General features: G+C 44.9%; 1 protein-coding gene across 2 annotated transcripts in view; it reads right to left on the bottom strand.

The window, feature by feature from the left end:
• LOC124615461 (ral guanine nucleotide dissociation stimulator-like 1) overlaps positions 1 to 26975 on the bottom strand; it is a 558067-nt gene that overhangs the window by 386127 nt on the left and 144965 nt on the right. The window contains exon 1 of one of the 2 annotated variants that reach the window (XM_047143367.1): positions 17107 to 17204. The exons of the other annotated variant lie outside the window; for it this stretch is intronic. Coding sequence (XP_046999323.1) covers positions 17107 to 17178 — 72 coding nt within the window. The 5' untranslated portion in view covers positions 17179 to 17204. Of the gene's footprint in view, positions 1 to 17106; positions 17205 to 26975 lie in introns of those variants that run through there. 2 annotated transcript variants of the gene reach the window in all.

Here is a 26975-nt window from a genome sequence, read left to right as displayed (position 1 = left end):
TTCTTATGTCATATTTGTGTCTAATTTCTGTATTCAATTTATAATCCTTATACTACCATTCTCAAATTGTCTGTTTTCAACAAGATAACGTAAGTCGGAGTTTATTTTGCTGTCAAGCAAAATTAGCTTCTCACTGGTACGTAGAATAAGTAAAGCCGTCACCAGTTGTAATATAGTACGTCTCACTGGTGCTTTACTCTCCAATTTCTTTTTCAGATCCGTGACGTACTTGGAAAGGCAAATATTGTGCAGTCGTTAAGTAGTTGTTTACAACCCTTTAGGTATCAAAAAGTGTCAACATGGACTCCTTACAACAGTGGTTAGTTCACTGTGCTTAGAACTAATTTCGCACACTTTTGCAATCTCTTGACTAGTTATCCAGGTATTTAATTTGAAAAACGGTGGGATACTCTAAAAAATGAACGACTTAGTCATGCATCCAACTACCACGGCGTAGAGATACGCAGGACGCTAATGCGAGATGAAACCTGTGAAACCCTCTGCTGTTCTTTAACTCTGCTGCTCCACAGAGCCTTTTGTTGCGTCACCCTGTTCTGTGGTTGTAATAAAGTAGTTCCCGTATCGCTTGTTTGCTGTTGATGACGGGTACCCGAACTTTCACAACGAGAGAACAGTCTTCTCTCCTTCATTCCCTGAAGTTCGCTCTTTTCGTGTAAATTATATGATCCTCTGCTCTCATTTCACGGCGTCTGTGTCGACTTTAAGGCCTTCGGCGTGCAAGAACTTCAGTATAAACACATTTTCTATTGTTCTCGCAGAGACTGTGGCGTTCGCTGGGAGCAGCTCGGCTGCCCGCACGAACATCGCATCGGGTATTTCTTTTGCCGGAGTTAAATGCCAAGGCCGTGACATCACTGTTGTGACCTCTGGAACAAACATCGTCGTATTATTTGGTCTTGCGAGAGTAATCCATCGCTAATGGCAAAAACATTTCGCTCCTCTCATTCAGAGTTCGACCATGGTACTGTGACTTCCGACAAACGGGGGCGTAGATGTCGCGTTCTTGTGGCACAGGTAAGGGCGCAACGCATACCAGGATGACACACGTGTATAAGAAACTTCTAACCAGTCTCCAGTATAAAAGCAATGAAGATAAGAACGCCTAATCAAATCACTAGCAGAATACTCTAGGGCGCACTTAGTCATCTATGAAAGACACTTTCAGTACCTCTGACAACGTACCGTACTAGGTGGTAGGCAGAAAGAAATATCTTTTACGAGAAATTATTTGAATCGATCAAGAACTTCGCGCAGATCCGAAACCTTTGTCGCCTCATGTTTCCTTCGTAATATTCTGTTTCATCGGCACGGTCAGCGAGGCATGGCATCTCATCCTCGACGTACGAGTGCCAGTTGAAATCAAAACATGAAAACTTAACAGTTGAGTTTCAAATATACACCAGTTTTTGCGGTTGAACTGTTAAACTTTCAGCGTCTTTTGTGTTCTGAACGAATTGCCTGTTACACGACAACGCTGGCACCAGTCGATTTTTCCTTCGTTCTGAAAATTCTTCCGGCAGCTTTTTTTCCTGTGATTAGTAAAAGCACTCTCTGAAGAAAACATCAAGTGATTGTTTATTTCTGTTTCAATATTTCAAATTTTGATTAATAAAAACTCCAGGCAACTAAAATGTGCGCAACTTCCGTCTTCATACAAGGAAAAAAGCTCATTACGAAAATAAAAATGTGTGTAACTTCTGCAGTGTTTATCAGTGGATCATAAAAATACTTACGGAAAATAGCGCATAGGTAAGGAAATTCACACCGTTTCCTTCGGAAAGAGCCCGCAGCTATAGTTGGTTCCTGTTGTCGCTAACAACAACAACAAGGAAGCCAATTACGGATCTTGCGTAAGAGAACACGCCAGGTATATTTCCAGTAAGCAGCAGTCATTAACACTTACTCGGTAAACAAACTTACGGACGCCGTCCCCATCCCGGTCGCGACCCAGCCGTCACGTCGGTACGGAAACCCTCGCCTGAATCCCCGTGTACCACACACGTAGCACGCGCAGTTTGCAACGCGGTACGTGACTGACTCTGTGCGCCCCGACGACACGTTTCCGTGAAATCAGCGAAACGCCGCGTGGATCGAAACACTGAGCTGGCCTGCACAGGAATGCGCACGAATCAGTTCCAGTTTCTGTTTCCGATCGTGGCGTGTAATAGGATATTGAAACGCTTCTGTTAACTGGAGTACAATGCGCAAAACATCGTCTTAGTAGCTATTATATCAGTGTGTGGCACTGAAATTTACGTTGTTTCCCACCAGTTTTTCTACTCATGACGATCATCGTTAAATGAAACGAGGTGTCTTCCAGAAAATTATTAAAATCATAGTAAGATGGCCGTTGTTCGACTCTCTTGCTCTCCATAAAAGAAGTTGCATCTTGTTTATTACTGTACGTTGCTCGGGAAGAACGACTTTGATTTTTCTTGCACTACCCATCAAATTCATATAATACAGGTCTTCTAGCACCATTCAGAAAGCTATTTTTTATACTTCATCTTATTGTCCACTCTTTATATTTGTCGATGTTTTCGAGGTTTTGCTTTTGAATTATCGGTGTTTGCCTTTACCATTATAGTGAGCCTGAATATGGATCATTTCGAGTTGTGTAAAGCTCTTTCTTTTTATGGCAACACTGATGAAGTACAGAGTGGTCGGACGTAAAAGACATTACGTTACAGATATTTTTGCACTGGTGCTACAGTAAGTGAGAAACAGACATCCAGACAGTGTAGCTCGAGAGAAGAACTCGGAACGAGCCGGTACTGAATTTCTTGGTACAGCCTCCCCGAGACATTAATGGTGTGATTTCGTTTGTTCAGCTAAGCTGTTGACTCCATATTTATGCGCAATATCTCGGTTACTGAAATAAATGGTTCAAATGGCTCTGAGCACTATGGGACTTAACATCTGAGGTAATCAGTCCTCTAGAACTTAAAAATACTTAAACCTAACTAACTTACGGACATCACACACATCCATGCTCGAGGCAGGATTCGGACCTGCGACCGTAGCATGTCGCGCGGTTCCAGACTGAAGCACCTAGAACTGCAAGGCCACAACGGCGCCGGCCGCGGTGGGCGTGCGGTTCTAGCGCTGCAGTCCGGAGCCGCGGGGCTGCTACGGTCGCAGGTTCGAATCCTGCCTCGGGCATGGATGTGTGTGATGTCCTTAGGTTAGTTAGGTTTAAGTAGTTCTAAGTTCTAGGGGACTGATGACCTAGGATCTTGAGTCCCATAGTGCTCAGAGGCAGAGAGCCACAACGGCCGGCTCGATGACTGACCAGTTGCCTTCTTGAGGTCCAGTGTGCGTGTATTGGCTACCTGGACTGTAACGAAACAACCACTCGACCAACCACGCTCGCAGGCCTGGATGACTGGGCCCAATCGTCGAAATACTACGCACGGAAGTGGAACCAACAACTCGTCTGAGCAACAGAATGCATACCATTAATCACGCCACCAAAATCTGAGAGAACAAACAGTTCCCGAAACATCGTTCACTCCAAGTCCGTAACTCCGTAAAATACGTGGCGTAACAATGAACTAGCATCACATGTACTACTTACGGTATAAGGTCTAAGAAGTTTGGTATGTGCAGCAAATTATAGTACGGAAACTTAGTTTGATTGCTTGTCTCTTGAGAACGTAAGAAGCTGTAAAAAGTTTCTGCGCCTCTTTGAACTCGCCAATATTACGAGCGCCGAATGCTGAGTGCAGTGCTGTTATCGAACGAATAATGACGTTCATGTTCCATATGGCTGTCCGGCTTACTGTTGACGGTGCAGGACATCGTACACGAACTGATGTCTCTGTTATGTCCAATAAATGCTCGATGGAAATCATGTCGGGAGACATGGGTGTCCAAATCATTCGCTTGAATTGTCCAGAAACCAACCGCGCACAATTGTAGACCGGTGACATAACATCGACGTTTGGGAACATGAAATCCATGAATGGCTGCTGGTGGTCTCCAATTAGCCGAACATAACCATTTAGAGCCAATGATCGGTTCAGTTGGCCCAAAAGACCCAGTCCGTTGCAGGTGAACACAGTCCACACCATTGAGGAGCCAGAACCAGCTTGCACAGTGCCTTGTAGACAACTTCGATCCATCGCTTCATGGGGTCTGCACCACACTCGAATCCTTCCCTCAGTTCTTAACATCTGAAATCGGGACTCATATGGCCAGTTAACAGTTTTCCAGTCGCTTAGGTTCCAACAGATATGGTCACGAGCCCTGGAGACGCTTCGCAGGCGCTGTCGTGCTGTTAGTCAATAAAAATGTAAATAATGTTTGACTAGGGCCTCCCGTCGGGAAGACCGTTCGCCGGGTGCAAGTCTTACGATTTGACGCCGCTTCGGCGAACTGCACGTCGATGGGGATGAAATAATGATGATTAGAACACCACCCATCCCCTGAGCAGAGTGAATCTCCGACCCAGCCAGGAATCGAACCCAGACCCTTAGGATTGACATTCTCTCACGCTGACCACTCAGCTACCGGGGGCGGACTGGCGAAGTCAGTAGTCAGTTAAAAGTTTTGCGTAACCTACGAAATGATAGTGGTTTATTTGACAATTCAAAGTGTTAACGGCCTTACTGGTTAACAGCTCCAACAGATACGTTCACACTTTAGTGTAGTTCATCCATTCTGTTTAATGGGAGCAAAGAGTTATCAACAAGTGGAGCAATTTTCTTGAAAGTATTGAAAATAAGGTTGCCATTCCTCAAAAAAGTTCGTGTTACTTAAATTGTAATTTACTAATATCGCTAATTCTATAATCGTAAAAGTGTTGAAAATGTCCCTGTTAAAATATCAGTCGCAGAAGGAATGAATGACATACAGGTCCTGTAGAAACTACAGGTTCATGTGTGGAAACTGTGATTCATCGTCTGTGAATATGCTGGAATGGCGAAATCCCTTAATTGCAGCGGTGACTTCCCGAGGTAGCTTCCGCACGGGAAACTGTTTCATAACGACTTTTTCATATGAACATCAACACTAACGCAAACAAGTGAGACCCCCTCCAAACAAACACACACACACACACACACACACACACACACACACACACACACACACACACACACACACAGGAAGGCGTGCACGCGCGCGCTCCTTTGTGTAAAAATTACAGTATCACAGGCGAAAAAATTCTAAAAGTGCGAACATTTATATGTGCAACTGCTGGAAGTATACTGAGTCTCGTCAGCAGTACAAGGAACGATCAAAAAGTTCCCGTTTGGGGGCGTTGTTGCATTGTATATGCAGCATAGCGCGTCTCCAATGCGGGTATGTAAGCACCGACGTGTAAGCGACGTATTAATATGACATTGTGCGTGCGCTAAATGCGGAAATCTGAGCTATGGCGATGTTATTACCAAATGTGCCCGAACAGGACCAACGTGATGTTATTCTTTTTTTGGTTGCCAAAGAAACGCCTGAACACACACACACACACACACACACACACACACACACACACACACACGGGAGCGTGAAGAATGGTATAGGGCAGCATGTGTGTCTAAACCACCGTTGTGGAACGGTGCTCCAACTTCTGTGTGGTCGCTATTCGACACAAGACACCGGTCGATCTGGGAGGCCAGCCTCATCCATTACAGACAACAAGTGAGCGACACTAACACCCGCCGGTTTTGCTGATTTCTCCTCATGCGATTATCGTGGGTTCTGTTCCTCAAAGAAGGCCTTGAAGGGTCAACGTTTCCCGTCGGACTAAGGTATGCGGTAAGAGTTTCGGGCTGATGCACACATACAGGACACTGCGTTTTACCAAACGGAAATCTTCAACCTGGTGCGTCGGTGGGATGACTGCCTCAAAGCTCTAGGTGTTTTTGCCTGATTTGCATACCGATCCTGGACTGTACCTCCTCCGAATGGTAACTTTTTGATCGCCCCTTATATATCACGGGGATTCATATGCTACGCTGTCAACACCACCGTTTGTCACTCAGCGGTACGAAGAGATGAGAGACGCAGGGAAACTATTTCGCAGGAAGTTCAGAATTTTGCGTTTTCCTTCCCTTTGCAATCTTATCGCAGCTGCCTAATGTGTCACTGTGTAATGTGTGATGAAAACTGGAAGAAACAGGCAGCTGCCTTCATATTCCCTTTGATAGCGAAGTTATTTATGTACACGTCTATCTTAAATAAGAGTACCATGAAGTTTCATGCTTTCATTTGCTATTTAGTGAACACCAGACATTTACAGAAATGCGTAGATGTGTGTTTGTTTACAGATGACTGTGAAAAATTTAACACCGTTCCAGTTTGTGTGGCTTCCAAAAGACCACCTAACTACTTCCTGACCCGACCGCGCCTAATGCACCAAATTCATTTCTTACCACTCGCTCAATTCGTCCTTGTCTTCACAGTAATAGTGGACAGATTACGGACAGAGGCGACAGCAAGATGCTTCTTAACAGGTATACTTTCAGAAAGACCAACAGACATATCAACATTGAGGCTCACAGAATGATCAAGGTAAAAAGGCACTGGAATAGATCGTAGAAGTGCCTGGATACCAGAAGGTTATTACCGGACCGGTAGACAAATCGCTGTCAATCAAGAAGCATCCACACATGTAAGTAATCGGAGGACACAAAATGAAGAACTAAAAACACGTAATGAGGGAGAACAAGAAACGTTTTAACTAATGATTGCACATACCATGAGAACGTGATAGATTACCTTAGTGGCGGCATGGAGGCGTGAGTGACCGGGATGCGGTCGTAATTACGAGTTGCCATAACAATTCCGAATGATCAGACAGTCTCTAGTCGTGGCGTTTATGTCACTTCACTGCCCACGTTTATTACATTTTTGTTACTATGTTTTAATGCACAGTACAACAAGATTTTGTTACGGAAAGCTAGCGAGTAGGTTGGATCACAAGGCAGACTCGTCGAACAACGAGCCAGATGGCCACATAGTGCGACAACGACATGGCAAACATGTGTCGTATCGTAATGGAGCAGAGAGACAGTGGGGATTCACCTACAACGCTGGGCGCCAACGATATCAACATCTCAGCTCCAACCGTGCTGATGACGTTACTTGCACTGAGAACTTGTTAATAAGGATTTCAACATCACTCAATTCATTAGAAAGTGCCAACTAAAAATTTTAGTTACCGTCATGCTTATTGATGGAAAGGATGAATGACAATTGAATCTCAATGTAGACAAGTGTAATGTGCTGCGAATACATAGAAAGAAAGATCCTTTATCATTTAGCTACAATATAGCAGGTCAGCAACTAGAAATAGTTAATTCCATAAATTATCTGGGAGTAGGAAGTAGGAGTGATTTAAAATGGAATGACCATATAAAATTAATCTTCTGTAAATCAGATGCTAGACTGAGATTCATTGGAAGAATCCTAAGGAAATGCAGTCCGAAAACAAAGGAATAAGAAATAGGTTACAGTACACTTGTACGCCCACTTCTTGACTACTTCTCACCGGTGTGGGATCCGTACCAGATAGGGTCGATAGAAGAGAGAGAGAAGATCCAACGGAGAGCAGCACGCTTCGTTACAGGATCATTTAGTAATCGCGAAAGCGTTACGGAGATGATAGATAAACTCCAGTGGAAGACTCTGGAAGAGAGACGCTCAGCAGCTCGGTACGGGCTTTTGTTGAAGTTTCGAGAACATACCTTCACCAAGGAGTCAAGTAGTATATTGCTCCCTCCTACGTATATCTCGCGAGGAGACCATGCGGATAAAATCAGAGATTAGAACCCACACAGAGGCATACCGACAATCTTTCTTTCCACGAACAACACGAGACTGGAATAGAAGGGAGAACCGACAGAGGTACTCAAAGTACCCTCCGCCACACACCGTCAGGTGGCTTGCGGAGTATGGATGTAGATGAACCACAAGTGCGCCCTGAGAGGGCGGGGGTCAAACTGCTGAGATAGCTCAATACTAGTCTACGATCGGTTCCCGTGAAGTTAACGCATGAATCCGTGTATAAAATCTGATGTCATGTAAAGATGGAGCGGCTTGTTGAAAAACTGCCTCGTATGACGTACATGTGCAACGTCGTGTTAATCCAAGGCAGTCTACTATCGACTTTCGAGGTGGCAACATGTGAACTAGTATGTGAAGTGCAACTCCGCGAAAAGACGGAATTAACACTAAGATCTTGTGAAGCATTTTTATGACTTCCGCGGTGCTCGGGAATTAATGATTAATGACCAGTAATAACGATAGTCTGGCTCTAGAAATCGTTTTACTGATTTTGCCATTGGTGCAATAAAACAAAATTAGTTGGCATCCTATCATTTTACGCTTATTATTATTATGCTTATCATTTAAACCTATCTAGCCTGCTTTGATCTTTGACGGCAGTAACACTCTGAAAAGTGAGGAAAAAAGTGCGGGAGGGCACTAAGGAGGAATCTATCTTTTTCATGACACGATGGACGGCAATGACAACCTGTCAGAGAGATAAGACTGGATGTCTGCCTCGGTTAGACCGTCGAGCAGCCTGGTGTAGATTACACCACGGGAAGAATTGAAAGTTCTATGGGCCTTGACACGAACAGGGTAGCCGTGGAGAAGCGAGGCAGCAAGCAGTCGCTGTGCTTGAGAACCAGAAGCAGTCTCCAGAAGCAAAGTGCCGTTCCGTAAACGACAGCAGGATTTGACAGTGCCAGTCATTGCATCAACACCTTTCCGAATAATAAACGGATTTACCGTGGCGAAGGACTGACCGTCTTCAGTACTAGAGACCACGAGGAACCGTGGTGCACCGGGAAGTGTCTTCGAATCATTAGCCTCATTACGTCTACGTTTCGTAGACGTTGATTGGGAAGATGATTGACTCATTTCGAAGAAATCCCCCATGATTGCCAGCGTCTCCGAAGGGGCGCTCCTTCCAACTGGGGCTCCCTTCACAAGGGTGCGCATCCGGCTTAGGTGATTGTTCACACCTCAGGTCACATCTCCTGAACATGTGACAGAGGGACCAATCGGCAAATTGAGAAGGTTGCAGCTAGGGCAATCACCCCTCCCTGGGCCTGGCCTGTACCAGGGGGTACGTGCGAACCTTACCTGTCGACCCGGGGCTGGCAATTACGCGTTATCCGGTCACCTGTTAAGCGTCGGACGCGTGGGCCGGCCTTCAGGAGCGCACAGTGAGGAAAAAGAAAAGGAGGAACCTCAAACGCCGAAGCGGAGGAACGAGAGGAGAAGGGAAACGAAGAAAGGGAAAGGAAGTGAAAAACAAAGGTGAGACTGTTCTTACGTCAGCGACAGACAATGCAGAACGTTACCAATAACATCCTAGACATGTTCTCCAAGGGAGGGGAAAACGAATAGCAAGAGGATAGACATGCAGCACGGAAAAGAATAAACGCTGCAAAGGCCGAGACCCCGTGGTAGCTTGTAGTGAAAATTACCTGTAAATCTGTTGTTTCTTTACATTCTTTATCAGTCAGAGAAGGAATATTGGATGTTACAACTTGTTGGAAACTGTGGTTACTTTACAGTCTACGATGGAATCGTAGACGGGAGGTACGACTTCGCAATGGGCGAGGATGCGCTTTTTGAATGTAATCATATCGGCCCTCGCTCAAGTAATTTAGGAAAGCCATTGAAAATGTAAATCTGGAGACCTGACAAGGATCTGCACACTACTGATTGCGAACGAGACAGTAGAACGTTTAACTACTGCGACACTTCGCAATGTAATAGGAGTTGCCTGAAAACCTTATCACCTTATATAACTTTCGAGCCATTTCCGCTTATTCGGTCAGTAATATTACGCAACGAAGCCATGTTTACAATCTTGACGCGCAATCTCTTCTGGCAGTTTTTTTTTTATCTTTAACAGTCTTGCTATCAGACAAGACTGATCCTAGGTCTGCCCACCAGCGCTGACGTCATTTCGTGCTGCAGACGATGGGTGGGGAATGAGAAGTGTGTGTCCAGCGCGACGCTTCCCTTCGCTGTCCCTAGGGCCTGGGGCCTTGCCGCGCTCCCTAGCAACCTGCTGTCAGCGGCTGAGTAATGTGTTATTACGGCGCGGACAGCTCAGGCGTGAGACCGCGCCGACGTCATAGCGGCGTGACGGTCGCGCGAGTGGCGCTGCCGGACTTCCTCAGGGGCGCCACGCTGCTGTTGCAACGCGTGTGGCAGGAGGCGCCACACACGCTGCAAATCCTAGAGCTTCGTTATGTCCAATGACGCTGAATACGCATTCGGTAGACCCCAACACGAAATTCGATCAGACTACACATTTGACCAACTCGTATCAAAACCTGGACAGAAAAAAAGAAAGCTGCGTGTTCGAACGTAAGTCGCGCGAAACCTTATGCAGATTGCACTGGTGCATACATCCCCAATGCTGCTGTGTAACTCCAGTATCAAGTCGACATGATATGTGCCGTGACATTTGACGGTAAACAGTGAATCGGCCAACGACACAGTAACATATATTTCTTGTGTGTCCTGTTTAGTATGTGACAACGGCCCCGCCTAGCTGGCGGGATAAAATGAGTAGTACTCCAGAAGATATGTTTATGACTTTTTAATCGGTGTAAGGACGTAAATCGACTTAAAACTAAATTTCTACCGATATTATACGGAATCGTTGGCTACAAAATTGCCTCTCAGTGACTCCACTTTTTGTAAATGGCTCTCCTGCTGTCTTGATAGTATAGTTAACGTGTTCAAATGTATTTGCGTGCGTACATTTGCACGTTTTTAGTGACGGTCATTTTTCTAACGTGCGCCAGTGCCACACGGTATATACGGGTCCCTCGTTATTGAAATCATCTCATACACTATTATCTGCACAAAAAGTGTAATAGGGTTTTCAACAGAATTCTTAGGGAGCTATTTAGCATTGTGATCATAAATCTTTATCGCAAATTGCCAAATAAATTTTTTTACAAGATCAAAATTTCCCTGAGTATTTTTTTTTTTCGCCACATCCTTCAGAACTATTTAAATTTTGTAGAGATAACTCTAGAAGTGAAACAAATCTATCAAGATTTCTGAAAAAATCTATACTTCTCTAAAGACGGGCTGCAGCTTTACCGCACTCTTCAATACTATGCAATAAGGTTCGATACCGACATCAGTTCACATACCAATTAAATCGATACCAATCACCGTTATTTAGGTTTTATTTTTAGGCTACCAGTTTTGACGATACACTACGTCATCTTCAGGCCTGCTTCAATCGAGTAATCTTCGTGTTACAGAATACAGGTTACCCGATTGAAACAAGCCTGAAGATGACCTAGTGTATCGTCGAAACTGGTAGCCTAAAAATAAAGCGTAAATAGCGGCGATTGATATTGTTTTATTGGATATTGACCAGCCATAGTCCCATACTCCATACAGAAGATGGAATTACATTCAGTTCACATAGTTTTGATGCGTGGATATGCTATAATCTAAGCTGCTCTGTTCCCGATAGGTGGGCTATCTGAAAGTGCGCAGGAAGCTCGGTATAAGGATATCCGGTGTTACCAAGCAGATTTTACAAGCAAATATTACCGTGAGAAAGCGGTGCAAGTCGTATTTGATCAGCTTCTAGCACTTTCGGATCCTTTCACCTGGAGAGTCCAGAAAATGACAATTGAAGATAAACGGATGCCACCTGAGGCAAAAGATTTTCGAACCATCTACCAGTGGACAACCTGACAGCGATACTTCTGAAAGCAGTAATGACACAAGCTACGAATGTGACTGATTTCGACTGAAAACTGTAAAACGTGGTATAAAACATTTCAGTACGGCAATTTCGACTTCTAGCACGTTATCAGCGATCTCACAACATTTTATAGCCGAAGTTTAACTCGATTCACCTAAACTTATAATTTTTTAATCCTTCAAATTTGATCCGACATTTTGTAATTCTGACATCGATTCCTAACCAACGACCCGAAGAATGTGAAAAGAAGACAGTTTTATAGGATTTTAAGCCCATTTTTCTATTATGTCCAGGTTTTAAAGCCAATTGGCCAACTGTGTGACGGGGTGGTTTTCGTATTCGAATTCGTTATTCTCCAGATAAGCACAGCTGATTAAAAATCATGTACTGCAGGCGACAACACGCTTCTACCGTCTAACATCTACTCTGGCCTTTTAATAGCCGCTATTCCGCGAGGTTGAGAGACGTTTTGTTTCCCATTATATGATAAAAGTCAGTGCCTTGTTCACAAGCTACTTTATTAAAACTGACAACCGCTTTCGGCTTTGCAGCCATCATCAGATCTGGTAAAAATTACGCGCCGACACAGAGAAGCGTGTATTGACTGACACACCTAGGCGTGTAGTCAGTACACGCCCCAAAGTTTTCTTGCTGTAGTTTTTCGGTCTGATGATCAGTGCAAAGGCGAAACCGGTTACAGATTTTAATAAAATGAACCGAGGACTGACTTTTCTAATTTAATCCCACGCAAAGGTCACCAGTCCCCCCCGCAGGGCCCTAATGGCCTCATTTCGCGACTAGTTTCCTCACGTCGGAGTCGGCAGAAGCTACTCTTGAGTTACCTAATACCTTAGAGCTACCAGATTGCTGGGGTGTTGACCGATAAGTTACAGCCAAACAGTCGCAGACGTTATCTATGCGGTTAAATTTGAGCGATTTAACAGAGCAGTCGAGGTACTGTATAGGATATCTGAGAGCTCGTCAAACCAGAAACGTATGCTTTCAGTCCTGTGAACACGGCCGTTGTCGTCTTGGAACAAGGAGTGTCCACAGTATACTCACCACGAGGATGTAGAGGAACAGGTTGCATTTGGTCACTGAGAATGTTGAAGTAAACACCCTGGTTCATGTTCACGATAACCTCAATCAGTGGGCCGAAGTTATGGTACGAAATATGTACTTAAAACTTCACACCCCTCAGACATTGAGGACTGAACTACTCATTAAGTAGTCGGCAACTTCAGTTTCTACGATACGGAACATATTACAGTGCATGTGTTATGCCGAACTGCGATGCAGTATCATATTTATCCGCCGACAACGGAAAAGCGACTTTCAATTAAATGTCTCCTCTGTACGGGATTATACTTAATGAACATAAGAGTGCATGTTGTAGACACGTGACTGACGATATATTCATGTTTGGGTCTGGCCTTGAGTCGTCCTTGAATAGCCAAATGGTAAGGCGATCGCTCCCAATAAGCTGGAAATCCATGTTCGAGTCAGAGTCCGCCACCAATTTTCAATGTCGTCATTCCATTCTACAGCTGATGATTGTCCATATTCGCAACTGCGAATACATTTAATGTAGTTCAGTTTCTACGTTGTTTGGCACATTGGAGACGTGCTGTCTTATGTAGCCCTGTACGCAGCGCCCTTTTCGGAAGTACCAGACTCCAAACGGCTACTTCATGTTGATCCTTTCCCAATTTTCCCTCAATAAGTGGTAGAGATCGATCTGTATCCTCTGACAGCAGCGCTTCCTGTTGAGTTTGAAACCGATCGTCGTTGTCAAGGAGTGACATTCGCGCTTGGTCCGTGTCGATTAGAATTTTCTGACTGCCACTGTTCTTACGCCGTGTTCGCCTCCGTAGCATGGTAGTCAGCGTGGATGGCTGTCATGCTGAGAACCTTGGTTCGATTCCCGGTACTGCCAAGGATTTTCCTAGGTGTGAGGAAACTGTCACTGTGTTCTTTTTTAATACGGAGGCTAATACTGTGTCCGGTGAACTTGTATTTCGTCATTCCCATGAATTAGTCGTCTCCGAAAACGGTTAATGTTTTATTATGGTACAGTATTTTTTTAAGGCAAAATATTGCTCAAGGCTTTTAGTCGATTTTCTATTTGGACCGTAAGTAGCAACGCTGTTGATGTACTTTATTTAACGAGAGGTCTTAATTAGCCTCTATTTTCATCAAAAGACGATGCGTCAATTATATTAATATTTCGCTAGACGAATGTTTGGCGGTGGCAGCAGTAGGAGTTAGCTACCTGAACCTTGTGCGTAGAGCGGCGGGTATGATCTGTAAGTGTTGCAGGGCTCGATATGGGTCACCGGAATTACAGTTTAACGTAAGATTACTATTTGGTGCGGCATTAGGATTACTGATGAGAAGGAAATCGGTACTCGCTCTTTACAAAGTCGAGCTGGTGTGTCTCCCGGTGTCAACAAGGTTTGGGAAACTAAGTACCTGCAGACCGTCTTCCTCTCGACACTGGTCGCATTATATGTAGTCAACACACGCCCGGCGCCCACTGCTCATTCGCAACAACATGACACGCGTTGTACATAACGACAGCAATCGATTGGAGTAATGGGTAAAAAGTACTTCGTTGCGGGTGCTACATTAACGGTTTCAAAAAAGGAATATTTTTATAGGAGATAGCACTGGTCAAAAACAGAAAAGGTCCCGTAAATTCGTGTTCGATAACAAATATTTGTCGATATATGGTCCGTTTTAACTTTGCCCAGAACGGTCAGTATTCAGAGCTACAGGCTGCCTTCCTGCTGACGTTCACTGCTCACATTCTTGTTGTTTGTGTTTGTCTCTGTGTTTAGTCCTCTGACGTGATGCTGTTGTCAGGGGTAGCACTTACATCTTTCCCCTGCATCAGACATACCGCGCGTGTCGTTTGGGGTTGTATTGGCATTCCGCGGAGCGTCAACAGCGTGAACAGTGAGATGGAGTCCTGTTATTCCACACGGGAATTGACAGATATGGTATTCCGCTATGATTCAGACAAAGGCGTTAATAGAGAGGCACGTGTCACGAACGTCAAACATATTCAACCCCGTGTTCCAACTCGACAAAAAGGTGCCAACGACTAGCAGGCTCGTGATCACTCGCGACGAGGTATCGCCGTAGCCGTCGCACAGTTCGCACGCCTCCCCGCTCTCTTCATCTTAATACCTTACAGTTGTGGCAGTGGGGGTATTTAAAAGCATCCGTGTGTTCCACATGCGTCGAAAACGTACACACGCTACAGCAGAGAGTGTAACAAGCATGTCACCAGCTTCAAAAGCACCCAGATGTGTTCACACCAGTTCGAAAATGTTTAAGGGGGGGGGGGGGGGGGGCTGGCTGAAGGATGTGCAAGAATGAGTGGTGCTAATAATAAGCACCTCCTGTAATGTTAAGAAACAGACGATAATAACGGAAGAGTGTTTTTTCCAGACATACGATTACTGATTTTTGTTCAAGTTTACACCAATTAATCCCGTAATATGCGGCACTCTTTTTTAACACCCTGTATGTGGTTCAAAATGTTGCTGTTACTTTTACAAGCTAACAGTAGGTTCCTTAATTTATATCTTAAGTTTTAACGCAAGCGTTTTTTCCGCAATTTCTTCTACACAAAGTTCTAGATGAAGTACATTGTCTGATTTTTTATATAATTTAGACACAATTTAATAAATAATTCAGAATACTATCCAGTACTACAATTACAGTCATTAGCGATACATAAACTTTTACGCAGCCAGACCAGAAGACAAGAGTATGTCAAAGTAACTTAGTGATACTCAGTACCTGTACATTTCATGTAATAGTTGGATAATTAATTCCGCCTTGTAAAGCAAATCTGTACTCAACCCGAAGGCTGGTTCAAACATTGACTGACAGGCCAGTTAGGGGGGGACTACGATCCACGGTGCAACTTTGCATTTGTATATTAACAAGTCATTGTCACAAGTGAAAAACGCAGAGATACAAAAAAAAAAATTATGCGAAATTGAGAACAGAAGCCTGAACTTCCGGGTACGTAGTCTGCTCCTCGTCCACTGAACCACCGAGCAACACGGTCACATCAGAATAAATTATTGCTTGCGTTCTCTCTGACGTGTTTAGTCGCTGCTGTGATTTCCATCTGCAAATGTGTTCTTTTATTTCGTTCCATGTGGTGCTATTTTCCAAGATTTGTAATTTCGACAAATTTACTCCCAACGAAACACCTAGCCCACTTTATACTTCGTACTTGTCAAAAGCAGTCCGGAACAGACTGTGTATACATCAAAATAGACTTGCATACGGAATTTAACGGCAGAATTCGTAGTATGCTACGGGTAAAAGTGCCAAATATTTTGGTGAATATAAAGACTACTGTGCTTGGTAGAAGGTAGACCCAACACCCACAGTATTACAATAACTGTCACGAAACACATTATACTTAACTTACAAATATTATATTAGAAACCCTGACAGTCATTAATTAAATATTTGCGGAACTATTCTGCTGGTTTGTTATCTTCCGGAGAAAAAAATGCAAGAAAATCTCTCTTGATCAAGGTTATTTAATATCATTTGTAAACATTAAAAATGTATGCAGTAAAAGCCGTTGTCAGGCGAAACAAGCTGCTGTCCAGCGACAGACATAGTAACAAGCAGTGATGAAATAGAGTAACACGGAAATACGAATTCAGCACATCTAAATACATAAAAAGATTTATTCTCGTCGAATTCGTAGCAAAAAAACTATTTAAAGTTACATAGACCCATAAAAGTGACTCTTTTTCATCAAATTTCATTTCTCGGTTTTCATAAGTCGGGAATGTGCGATCTTTTTTTCATATTAGCCATGACATGACAGGACAGGACATTCCAAGACATTGCCAGAGCAATGGAGCGCACGCATTTCATGCGGACACCTGTCTTAAGAACTCTAGGCCGAACAGACGCCGGCAACACAAGTTTTCAAATTGTTTGGAAACTGTAGGCAGCGAACCCTGCGAGAAGGTTTGAGACTGGATTCTGACACTTGATGTCGCTTCACGCCAGATGATCATCGTTCACCAACGCGACAAGAGGTTTTTTTTTGCATCTGAAGAACAAGGGCGCTTTAGTGTTTAGTCTTTTGAAAGATATGTGGAGAGGAAAAAAAAAATCTGCGTCTAAGAAATCAGTGCGCTTGTGCGTTGTAAAACCACTACATAATTCATGCATTTTGCATCACAAAACAACGTGCGCTGGAAGCTGTGGCGACGTGTGGTAGGTACGAGCTAATGACCGCCTTCTGTGCACAGATTAATACCGATCACGGCAGCCGCTGTTAGAAGCTGCGCGGCGACTAGGGGAGTGCATGGAGACGTGACGAGACGTACCTTGACATACCACTGCGTCTTGGGGCGGTGCTTGCGCGCCGGAGGGCCCGCGCACGCGCAGTGCAGCAGCATGCGGCGGCACGGCGGCCGGCGTCGGCATGCACACTCGCGGGCGGCCGTCTACCGACTGAGCCGGCGCCGGCGGCTGGCGCGCCGCGGTCGCCGCCGCTCTTATCGGCAGATGCGCTCGATATATCGAGCCGCGGCGCGCAGCGTCCCTCTGACGTCACTCACGGGAGCGCTCCTTGGGGTAGGCAACCGGCGAAGCGGCGCGCTGTGACGCGAGTGCTTTCCGTAGTAAGGGGGCGGGGCCGGCCGCGCTGAGCGCGGCCACTCGCAGCCGGCTGCGGACGCGGCCAGCGAGCGCGACCGAAAGCCGGCGACCGCCACTCCTGCACTCTGCCCTCCGGTCGTTATAAATTTCTGTTGTGAATGCCGAAAATGGATGCTACTATTACTCCAACCAGAAACATCCAGGGTAACAGAACACTTGTTTTCCCGCTATGCTTACTTAGTGGTGGACCCTAGACGACTGAAAAACCGTGGCCTGGTCAGATGAGTCCCGATTTCAATTGGTAAGCGCTGATGGTAGGGGTCGAGTGTGCGCAGGCCTCACGAAAGCATGGACTCAAGCTGTATAAGAGGGGCTGTGCAAGCTGGTGGTGGCTCCATAACGGTGTGGGCTGTATTGACGTGGAGTGGACTGGGTCCTTTGGTCAAATTCAACCGATGATTGACTGGAAAAGGACAAGACAGGTAGTTGGATTTGTGGAAAGGGGCCAAAATGAGCGGCTGTCACACTCGAAAACATATAACTTCATTTATTTGACCAAACATTACAGTACACATTCTTGAACTTAGTTATCGGCTGAATACGCCACACTGTCTTATGCCTTAAGGACACAACTAGTTTAAATTTTAAAAAAATGGCTATAAGCTATTAACTCAAAATTCAGACACCAAAGTGAATATTTAGAGGGCAGAAGGCTTCACGTTAAGTAAGTTCTATAATTTGGCTGAAGGCCCAAAATCTAACACTTGAATAGCAACCACCTTAATTTAAAGACAGCTGGAGGCCCATGATTTATGACTCAAAGTAAAATTAAAAAAAAAAAAAAAAAAAAAAAAAAAAAAAAAAAAAAAAAGGCAGAAGGCCCCAAACAGTCTGATGCTCGAAAGACAAAGATCCTTAATTTAAAAACGGCTGAAGGCCCCACGACTTAAAACTGAAGGTAAAATAAAATTAAACAACAAAGCCTTATCTTAAATTAGACTGAAGGTCCCAAACAATCTAATTCCTGACAAGCAAGGAACTTTAATTTTAAAATGGCTGAAGGCTCCTGACATAAAACACAATTAAAATAATTTTTAGTAGGCAGAAGGCCCAAAGCTTTATCTTTAAACAATATGTTAATCAGGCTGAATGCCCTAACAATCTAACACTTTACAAGCAGGGAATTTTAAAGCGGCTGAAGGCCCATGACTTAAAACACCACTGAAACAATTCAACTTTAATTCAAAACCATCGGCTATGAGCCATACAAATACACACAACAGAAAATAAGAAAAGGCAGTGCAGCGAACAGCACTCAGAAGTTTCGGGGATCGGCCAGCACTTGAAATACTAACGATCACTTAGGTGACACAGGCAGTCGCCCCAACCATTCTCGATCAGCGACAATCCAACCGACAGCCAGTCAACGGACCCACCGGCAAGGTAACTTGCGCTCCACTCGACCAGCACACAACCAGGAGTTCAGTGCAAAACGTTAAAGGCATGGACCCCACAACCAAGCATACATTAAGCTGTCAAACTACACAACATGCTGGACAGCGGCACAAAGGACACTGCCTGAATTTATGTCAATGGCCAGGGCAGGTAACCGGAACGTTAACGACCACAAGGCAGAAAATTCCGCTGGTGCACATCAATTGCAAATAACCAAATACAGTTAGACTCCACCGGACAGTGGCTAAACCTTCGCCAATTCGAACACACACGTTGTTGCTCGCAGAAATGTCCCAACCGCCAACAACGAGAACCAAATGGCACAATGTGAACAGTCTTGACTTGCTGGTAAATTAAATCCAAACTCAACTTTCGTGTCCAGGGTCGGTGAGCCACGGACCTCGTAGCAATGGGAACAGCCCCACACACTCCGACACTGCATAGAGACCACCAATGGGCCCGGCCAAACTACGCCCCGCGAAGCTTTCCTCGCTGCTCCACGCAACTGACCGACTCCTCGCACACAGCACAGCCGGAAACTATAAGCACGAGACCAAAGATAGTAAAAGGTGCGAATATCGATACACGCCGCTTCTTCCTCTCAAAGAGAGAGCGAACAACAGCATAATCGCAATAACCGCGGGAAACCAAACACAAAATAGGAACCAAGGTTTAAACCAACGCATAACATGAGCCTAACACGAGTCAGTTATGTTCGGCTACTTGGAGGCTATTTGCAGCTATTCATGGACTTCATGTTCCCAAACAACGGCCGGCCGGAGTGGCCGAGCGGTTCTAGGCGCTACGGTCTGGAACCGCGCGACCGCTACGGTCGCAGGTTCGAATCCTGCCTCGGGCATGGATGTGTGTGATGTCCTTAGGTTAGTTAGGTTTAAGTAGTTCTACGTTCTAGGGGACTGATGACCTCAGATGTTAAGTCCCATAGTGCTCAGAGCCCAGAGCCCAAACAACGACGGAATTTTTATGAATGAGAATGCGCCAATGCCACTGGTCACATTTGTTAGCGATTAGTTTGAAGAACATTCTAGACAATTCGAGCGAATGATTTCGCCACCCAGATGCCACTGAACATAATCGAGAGGTCAGTTGGTGCACAACATCCCGTACTGGCCACACTTTCGGAATTATGGACGGCTACAGAAGCGGCATGGTTCAATATTTCTACAGAGGAAAAAAAATAGCTCTGAGCACTATGGGACTTAACTGCTGAGGTCATCAGACCCCTAGAACTTAGAACTACTTAAACCTAACTAACCTAAGGACATCACACACATCCATGCCCCAGGCAGGATTCGAACCTGCAACCGTGGCGGTCGCGCGGTTCCAGACTGTAACACCTAGAACCTCTCGGCCATTCCGGCCGGCTTTCTGCAGAGGACTTTCATGGACTTGTTGAGTCCATGCCATGTGGACCTCCTGCACTACGCCCAGCAAAAGGAGGTCCAACACGACATTAGAAGGTAGGCCTAGCCCACGAATTTTGTCACCTCAGTGTATATACATTTTAAGTATCGCTCACTGTAATATTTGGAGACACTCTGTTAATGGTTTAAGTTCTCTGTAAACAGCGACTGCCATTTCGGAAGGAAGGCTTCAGAGTACTGTTCTGAGCTGAGTGCAAGCAGTAAAGTGAAGTGCAATTGTTCGTTTGTAACTGAGTGTCTGCCGTGCGTCGTGTTTTGGTGACTGTTGGTAGAATCGAAGCAGTCTGCAGTCGCCATCACTACCTATTCGCTGTCCACACTATCAGCGGACTTACACGACGGGCTGGAGGAAGGGCGCGGAAGCAGGAAGAGATCCATGTTTGTTAGTTCCAGCTGGAGGCTGCTACGCACAGCTGAGAGACACGAAGTGAGTGGCCGAACCTCTCATAGTACTTCTTGTGTGCTTCTTGCTTGGTACAGAACAATTTGTATGAAAAAATTTCTGCCCTAGGGACCACCGTGGTGTGCTGTTGTGAAAGCACTGACCATTGTAGTGCTGTTACTGTCTGTAATTGTTTTTTGTATTCCTGTATGAAACTGTAGGAGTGACTGCTGATAATTTAGATGATCTTCAACAACTCCTCAAAGTGGCAGAAATTACAGCAGTAATTTAGATCTGAATACCAGCACAAAAAAAACAATTTTATGGTTTTCATATGGCAGCCAGACTCATTTGAAAATGGAAATCTACGATTCAGTGCCTCCTTAATACAAAGAGTAGACAAATTTAAGTTCCTTCGAACCTGGGTACGTTAAGACGGAACATCAGACATGGAGATAAAATGTATCTTGTAAAACTGAAGAGAAGTCTCACGAGCATAAATCTAAACCTAAACTTAAGAGTTCTGTTTGGAAGAAGTTATATCTGGTCTCAAGGATAGATACTAAATACGCTAACAGTAAAGATCGTTGCCTTTGAAATATGGATTCAGCGTAGAATGCTTAAATATCGAGGACTGCGAAAACAACCGACATCGAAGTATCTCGGTGAATACGCAGTCAATGGGGAAAGTTAACAGCGTTTAACAAAAGAAAACCTGCATTCATAGTTCATGTCTTACGGAATAGCAAACATATACTTCTACTCCTTATATTAGAAGGAAAGAGTGAAGGTAAAAGAAGGAAAGGGTGAAGAATACCACCTTAGTCAGTTAACAAAGAAAGGGTAGAATTAGCAAGTGCAGAGCACCTACTAAAGACAGAAGTTTGTACAATGAAGATGCACAATGTAGTCTCCAACATCCATCAATGGATAGGAAGAAGAATGAAACTCCGACAACTTCTCATATCCCTGAGAACTGTTGTTTCGCTGTTGAGTTAGAAGGTCTTTCGACCACACCAGCCACAGCGGTAGGAAGGGAAGTTATGCTGTCAGCGAAACCAACTCCCCTCCTCAAGCCATTACGGCGTGACGAGCTTACTTTCATACCTCACTCTTCACGTGCACACCTACAAAGCACTGGACGCTAAAGTTGAGAAAGGACTTGTCAAGTGCCATAGAAAATCTTCGCCATTGTTAAGACGATTGTAGAAAACTTTGCGTCACCTGTTGGTAACCTTTTTACCGATTAGCTTACTGGACAAAAAATAAGCTATCCCCGAAAAACTCCACACTAGTACCACGAATTGCAATTTCTATCTTTAATATGTGAGCTCAGTTCCGCGGGGAAAAGAGTCCTTAAGTTTCTTCATGTGTGCTGTAAACAACTGTAGCCACCACTCATCGATGATTAGAGTTACGAATTTGTGTCGGTCTTGCTTGATCAGTTTGACTTGATTTTCTGAACAATCCCAACCATTTTCAATGGGATTACGATTTAGTGAGTGAACATGTCATTCAAGGTGCGCTAGCATACCCGATTTCTGTCAAACTGGTAACGCATGCTAGCAGCCCTGCCGACACCTCCAGAATATCACCAAACAGTATATGACTCGTTCTACAATATCCATACTCTCCGGGTTGAAGGCTTCATTGTGGGCAACGGTGCACGCGATGGCTTGCATCGTTTGGAGAGAGAGAGGTGCGAGTCTTCGGACAAGAGCACACACCTGCAGCCAGCTTCTGTCCAGTTTCTCTGCTGTCTTGACCACTGAAGACTTGCAGCCTGAGATGTGACATAGCACTGCGCACTCTCGAAATCTCGATTAAAGAAGTATAAGATTTTAGGTATCGAATCATGAGAGATAGCTAGTTAAAAATCCATGTCATTAAAGTAGTAAATTATGTGAAGTCGAACGATGAAAACAGCTTGTACATCGAGCTACGGATATAAGAGAAATTCTCAGTTTAATTCTGTGGGAGTATCAGAATTAGGGCGACCATATCAGGTGTGATTGGTGGTCGGTGGCGTGCCGCCGCCCCAGAACGGGGCGCAGCTCCCAGTGCTGAACGTCAGCGTGGCGGCCGGCGGTCGCAGGGCTCGTAGCTGCCTCACAGACGCCCAGGAATACCGAAGGAGACCTGAAGCAAGAAGTTACGACGCAGTTTTAGAGGGAGGGTACCCCTCCCCTCCACTTCGCTTCGGACGGACGAGTCCATGAGGTGTCACATTTCGGTGGAAAAGTAGTCCTTTAAAAGGTCTGTTGTGGCGGACGGTGGGAGACTGGCCACCTTTATTACAATTTAGTTTCATGCTCTCCTGTAGTATGAAATCGCGAAGCAGTTTCTGTGTCGCATAGTCAGTGTAAGCGTGCGGGGACTACAGTGAAGTGGCAGCGGTGCATCAGTTACAAGCTCTATGTACCTTCCCTAACGGGAAAGTCGGAGTTGCAAGGTTATTTAATATACAGTAAGTGACGGTGGCTGACGACATTCTCAACGCCCAGAGGTAAGCTGAGGGACGCGTGGCCACTGTTACGGGACTCGTGGTGGATCGTTCAACTCGGACAGACGCGTGAAAGTGGCTCTCAGTCAAAATGGCCGAATTAGCTTTCTTAATGTTCATCCCCAGTGAGTAATGTTGTTTGATTCACATTAGCATAGGAAGTAACTTTGAACGTGTGCAATAAGTGTATTTTTTTGAGAACAGACTGAAGAGGTTAGACGCAAACATTCAAAAAGCCAACCGACACTTTGTTACGTCGTACCAAGTCTGAAGATGCAAGATAGGTGGTTTTCGGCGTACTTGGAGGCTGTGCGTTACTCAAGTGGAGAACGTCGCTGGGAAGTGTATGGTCGCGACTCGTCGTTTACCGTAGTGGCTTCCGTTTCGGGAATAACTAGCTGTTGCTTTCGGCCACCCCAAAATATACCGGCCAGATTTTAGAAGTCCCGTGTGGTAATGCAGGGCAAGTCAAGACAGGACAAGACAAGACACAGAGTATTGAAGAACTTTCCCAACATTACCGGTGTTGTGGCGTTTAATCTCTTAGGGGAGTGAAGAGTCGTGCAAGGCACTGTTCTGTTGATAGCGTCCCAGTCTCGGCAGAATCTGCGCCTTGAATTCTGATGTGCACCACCTTGAAGGGTGTGTGTTGGAAGGAATACTGTACAATCACTGATTTCAAAGACATTGGGCCTCCATAACGTAGCTCCCTTCTACCAGAATTGGGCCTTTTTATTTACTAGTTTAGGAATCGTGACTGTGCGCAGTAATTATCTGTGTTTTTCCTAAACTAGTCACATTTATTTATTTATTTAATGTTTAACTGAACACACTGGAATGCGTTACAAGCATGTTTTTGTCGTTATCAGGCGTTTTTTCACACAGCTAACTTGGGAGGGGGAGGGGTGGTAAGTATAGGAACCATGACTATGAAATAGTTACACCCCAATAGCCACTTCAGCAGCAGAACAGTAATATTTACCTTCATGAATAAAGATCTGTCGATGAGCCAAACCTTCCTTGAAAAGTGTTGCAATGTGTTGGCTTAAACAGATGAGGAACCTTCAACAAGTCATAAAATACATTTTTTCTCGGTCAGTTGCGGTTTAAAACATGCAGAAATTGTTGTGAGAGATGGTGAAATATTCTCGCTTCAACCCCTATAGTTTCTTGGTACCGATGAGTAGCAGCAGCACTATACTTAGCCTTCAAAATGTTGTCTGTAATGGAGGTGCATTCCAAGCAGAGAGATGTCATCGAGTTCCTTTTGGCAGAAAATAAGAGCATTGTAGGTATTCATAGGCGCTTGCCGAATGTGTAGAAGACCTTATTGTGAACAAAAGCATGATGAATCGTTGGGCGAGGCGTCTGTCATCATCCCAACAAGTTTGTGCAGACCTGTCTGATCCTCCATGTGTTAGCCGACCACACACTGATGTGACTCCTGCAATGTTGAACCATGCGAACACAATGATTCGAGGTGATCGACAGATCTCAATGAAACACCTCACTGCAAAACTGTGTGTCTCTGTTGAGATTGCTGACACCGAGAGGATCTCGCGTAAAATTCATTCGACTGTTCTTCCTCATCCACCCTACAACGCGGATCTCGCACCTTACAACTTTAATCTGTTTGTCTCAATAAAGGATGCATTCCGTGGGAAGCAGTACGAGCACGATGGGGAGATTAGTGATGCAGTAAGAAGTTGGCTCTGACGTCGACCAGTGGAGTGGTACCACGCGGGCGTAGAGGCCCTTCCAGTGAGGTAGCGTAAGGCCGTCGCATTCAGTGGAGATTATGTTGCAAAGTAGAGTTTTGTAGCCAAAGATTGAGTAGTAATATGGTGTATTGGAATCCTGGGTAGAAGCAACCAGCTTTCAGAAAGAAAGTGCGTTGCATTGCTTACTGAACACCCCTCATGAAACAACTTAGCGTGAAGGGTAACAGAAAAAAATAAGTAATTCCAGCATAGTTTGAAACCATCGTCACAGACTAAGTGTGACACTTGTCTTTGGAACCTGTCGGTTAACATTTTCTTACGACCGATTTTTACGCCTTGTTCACGGTGGAGAGTGGTACATCAATGCTTGTTGACACGTTACACAGCGGACGCTGATATGGCAACAAATTCGACAAATTCGGTATGGTCATAGGCACTTCCAAACACATTAGCTACTTTCTGGCGTTTGTCTTGCCTCCACTGCACTGACTCCATACATTTGACTGCCTCAAACACAACTCTTCACTGCCGAGACTACGTCAGCGATGGAGTGTTACATGACTGCCTGGTACCAATTTCACGCCGGCTACAGAGCCACAAAGCTGTATATGTCCTCTTTCAAGGATGAGACTAATTTTGTATCCGGTAACTTTGCTTATCACTGGTATATGTACAGTACCCTGTTTTAGACACACCAGAAAATCGGACAACTATGGTATGTACTATCGAAGCCGAAGTCTTGCTACATCAGTAGCCTCTCCATCATCCATGTACTGCTTCCGCAGAGTGCTTTCTTCATTGGGCCAAACGGACGGTAGTCGGAAGGTGAGAGATCCAGGTTATAGGGTGGATGAGGAAGAACAGTCCAATGAAGTTTTGCGAACTCCTCTTGATGGTAGTGTGTGTCAGCGCTACCAACAGAGACGTCAAGTTGAACAGTGAGATGTATGTTTGTGATCCATCGATCACCTCGAAAGAGAATGCCCGCACGTTCCAACATTGCAGCAGTCGCAGTTGTATGCGATCAGCTGGCGTGCGGGATATCTAACAGGTTTGCACGACTTTGTTGCGTCGATGACAGACGCCTCGCTCAACGACTCAACGTGCTTTTTTTTTTCACTGCCAGGGCCCCGCAGACATTCTGCAAGTGCCTATATATATTTGCAGTGCTATGGTTTTCCGCTAAAAGACACTCAATGACAGCCCTCTGCATTGAACGCACCTCTGTTACGTATAACGCCGCCATATATTGGGTCTTCGTGAAACGACGGAGGGTGAAGAGGGAATATTCCACGATGTCTCACAACAAATTCCGCGTTCTTTTCCAACCAAATTGACCGAGAAAAAAATTTTATTGATTTACTTAATGAAAGACCTTCTTAATATCGTCCAGTCAAGCATGAGCGTCTGGAGGATGAGTGACGTCCTTGTGACCATACTGCTGCTTTTTGCCATACGCGCGCGCACGCACAAACACGCACACACACAAGAGGAGGCGGGCGGGCGGGCGCGCGTTTATGGCAGCAATTAACTCCTACGTTCTAAGCTGGCTACAGCAGAAGAACTAATTGATCGTGTGTCGTTTGGTTATTCGCACAGGGCTTACTCACTTTGGGAACTACTTCAAAATTGCAAATCGGCATGTTCAGACGATTTAGCTCTCGTATGTCTAGTGACTGAGCGTGGTCATACAATGAAAGAACGTGCTCCCCTTTTAACAGCAGTTTATGGTTAGTCAGTGAAGAAACACAGTGCTGCAAGAGAATTTTTACAGTTATAAATTATTTCTGTTTTCAGGAAACGTCGTTGAAAAGACGTAAGATACTGTACGCCTATATCGCTGGCGTTATCCTGTTGCAAAATTACGGAACAAGTTTTACACTCTAATCTGATAACCGACTGAACCTCTCTTCCGTTGGGGAAAGCGGACTCAGAGAGCAACGTGAATTTCGTCTCGTTCTGTCCGTCCATGATTTCACAATGCAGCGGATAACGTCGCTTGAGTTTTTTCGATAACTCTCATAAGGCATTCGGTAAGATACCGCTAATTCATGTTGCGATCAATGTACGATCTTAAGTAATGTCACTT

This window comes from Schistocerca americana, chromosome 5 (genome assembly GCF_021461395.2).
Source record: "Schistocerca americana isolate TAMUIC-IGC-003095 chromosome 5, iqSchAmer2.1, whole genome shotgun sequence".
Taxonomy (NCBI): Eukaryota; Metazoa; Arthropoda; class Insecta; order Orthoptera; family Acrididae; genus Schistocerca; species Schistocerca americana.
This window is presented reverse-complemented; position numbering and strand designations above follow the sequence as displayed.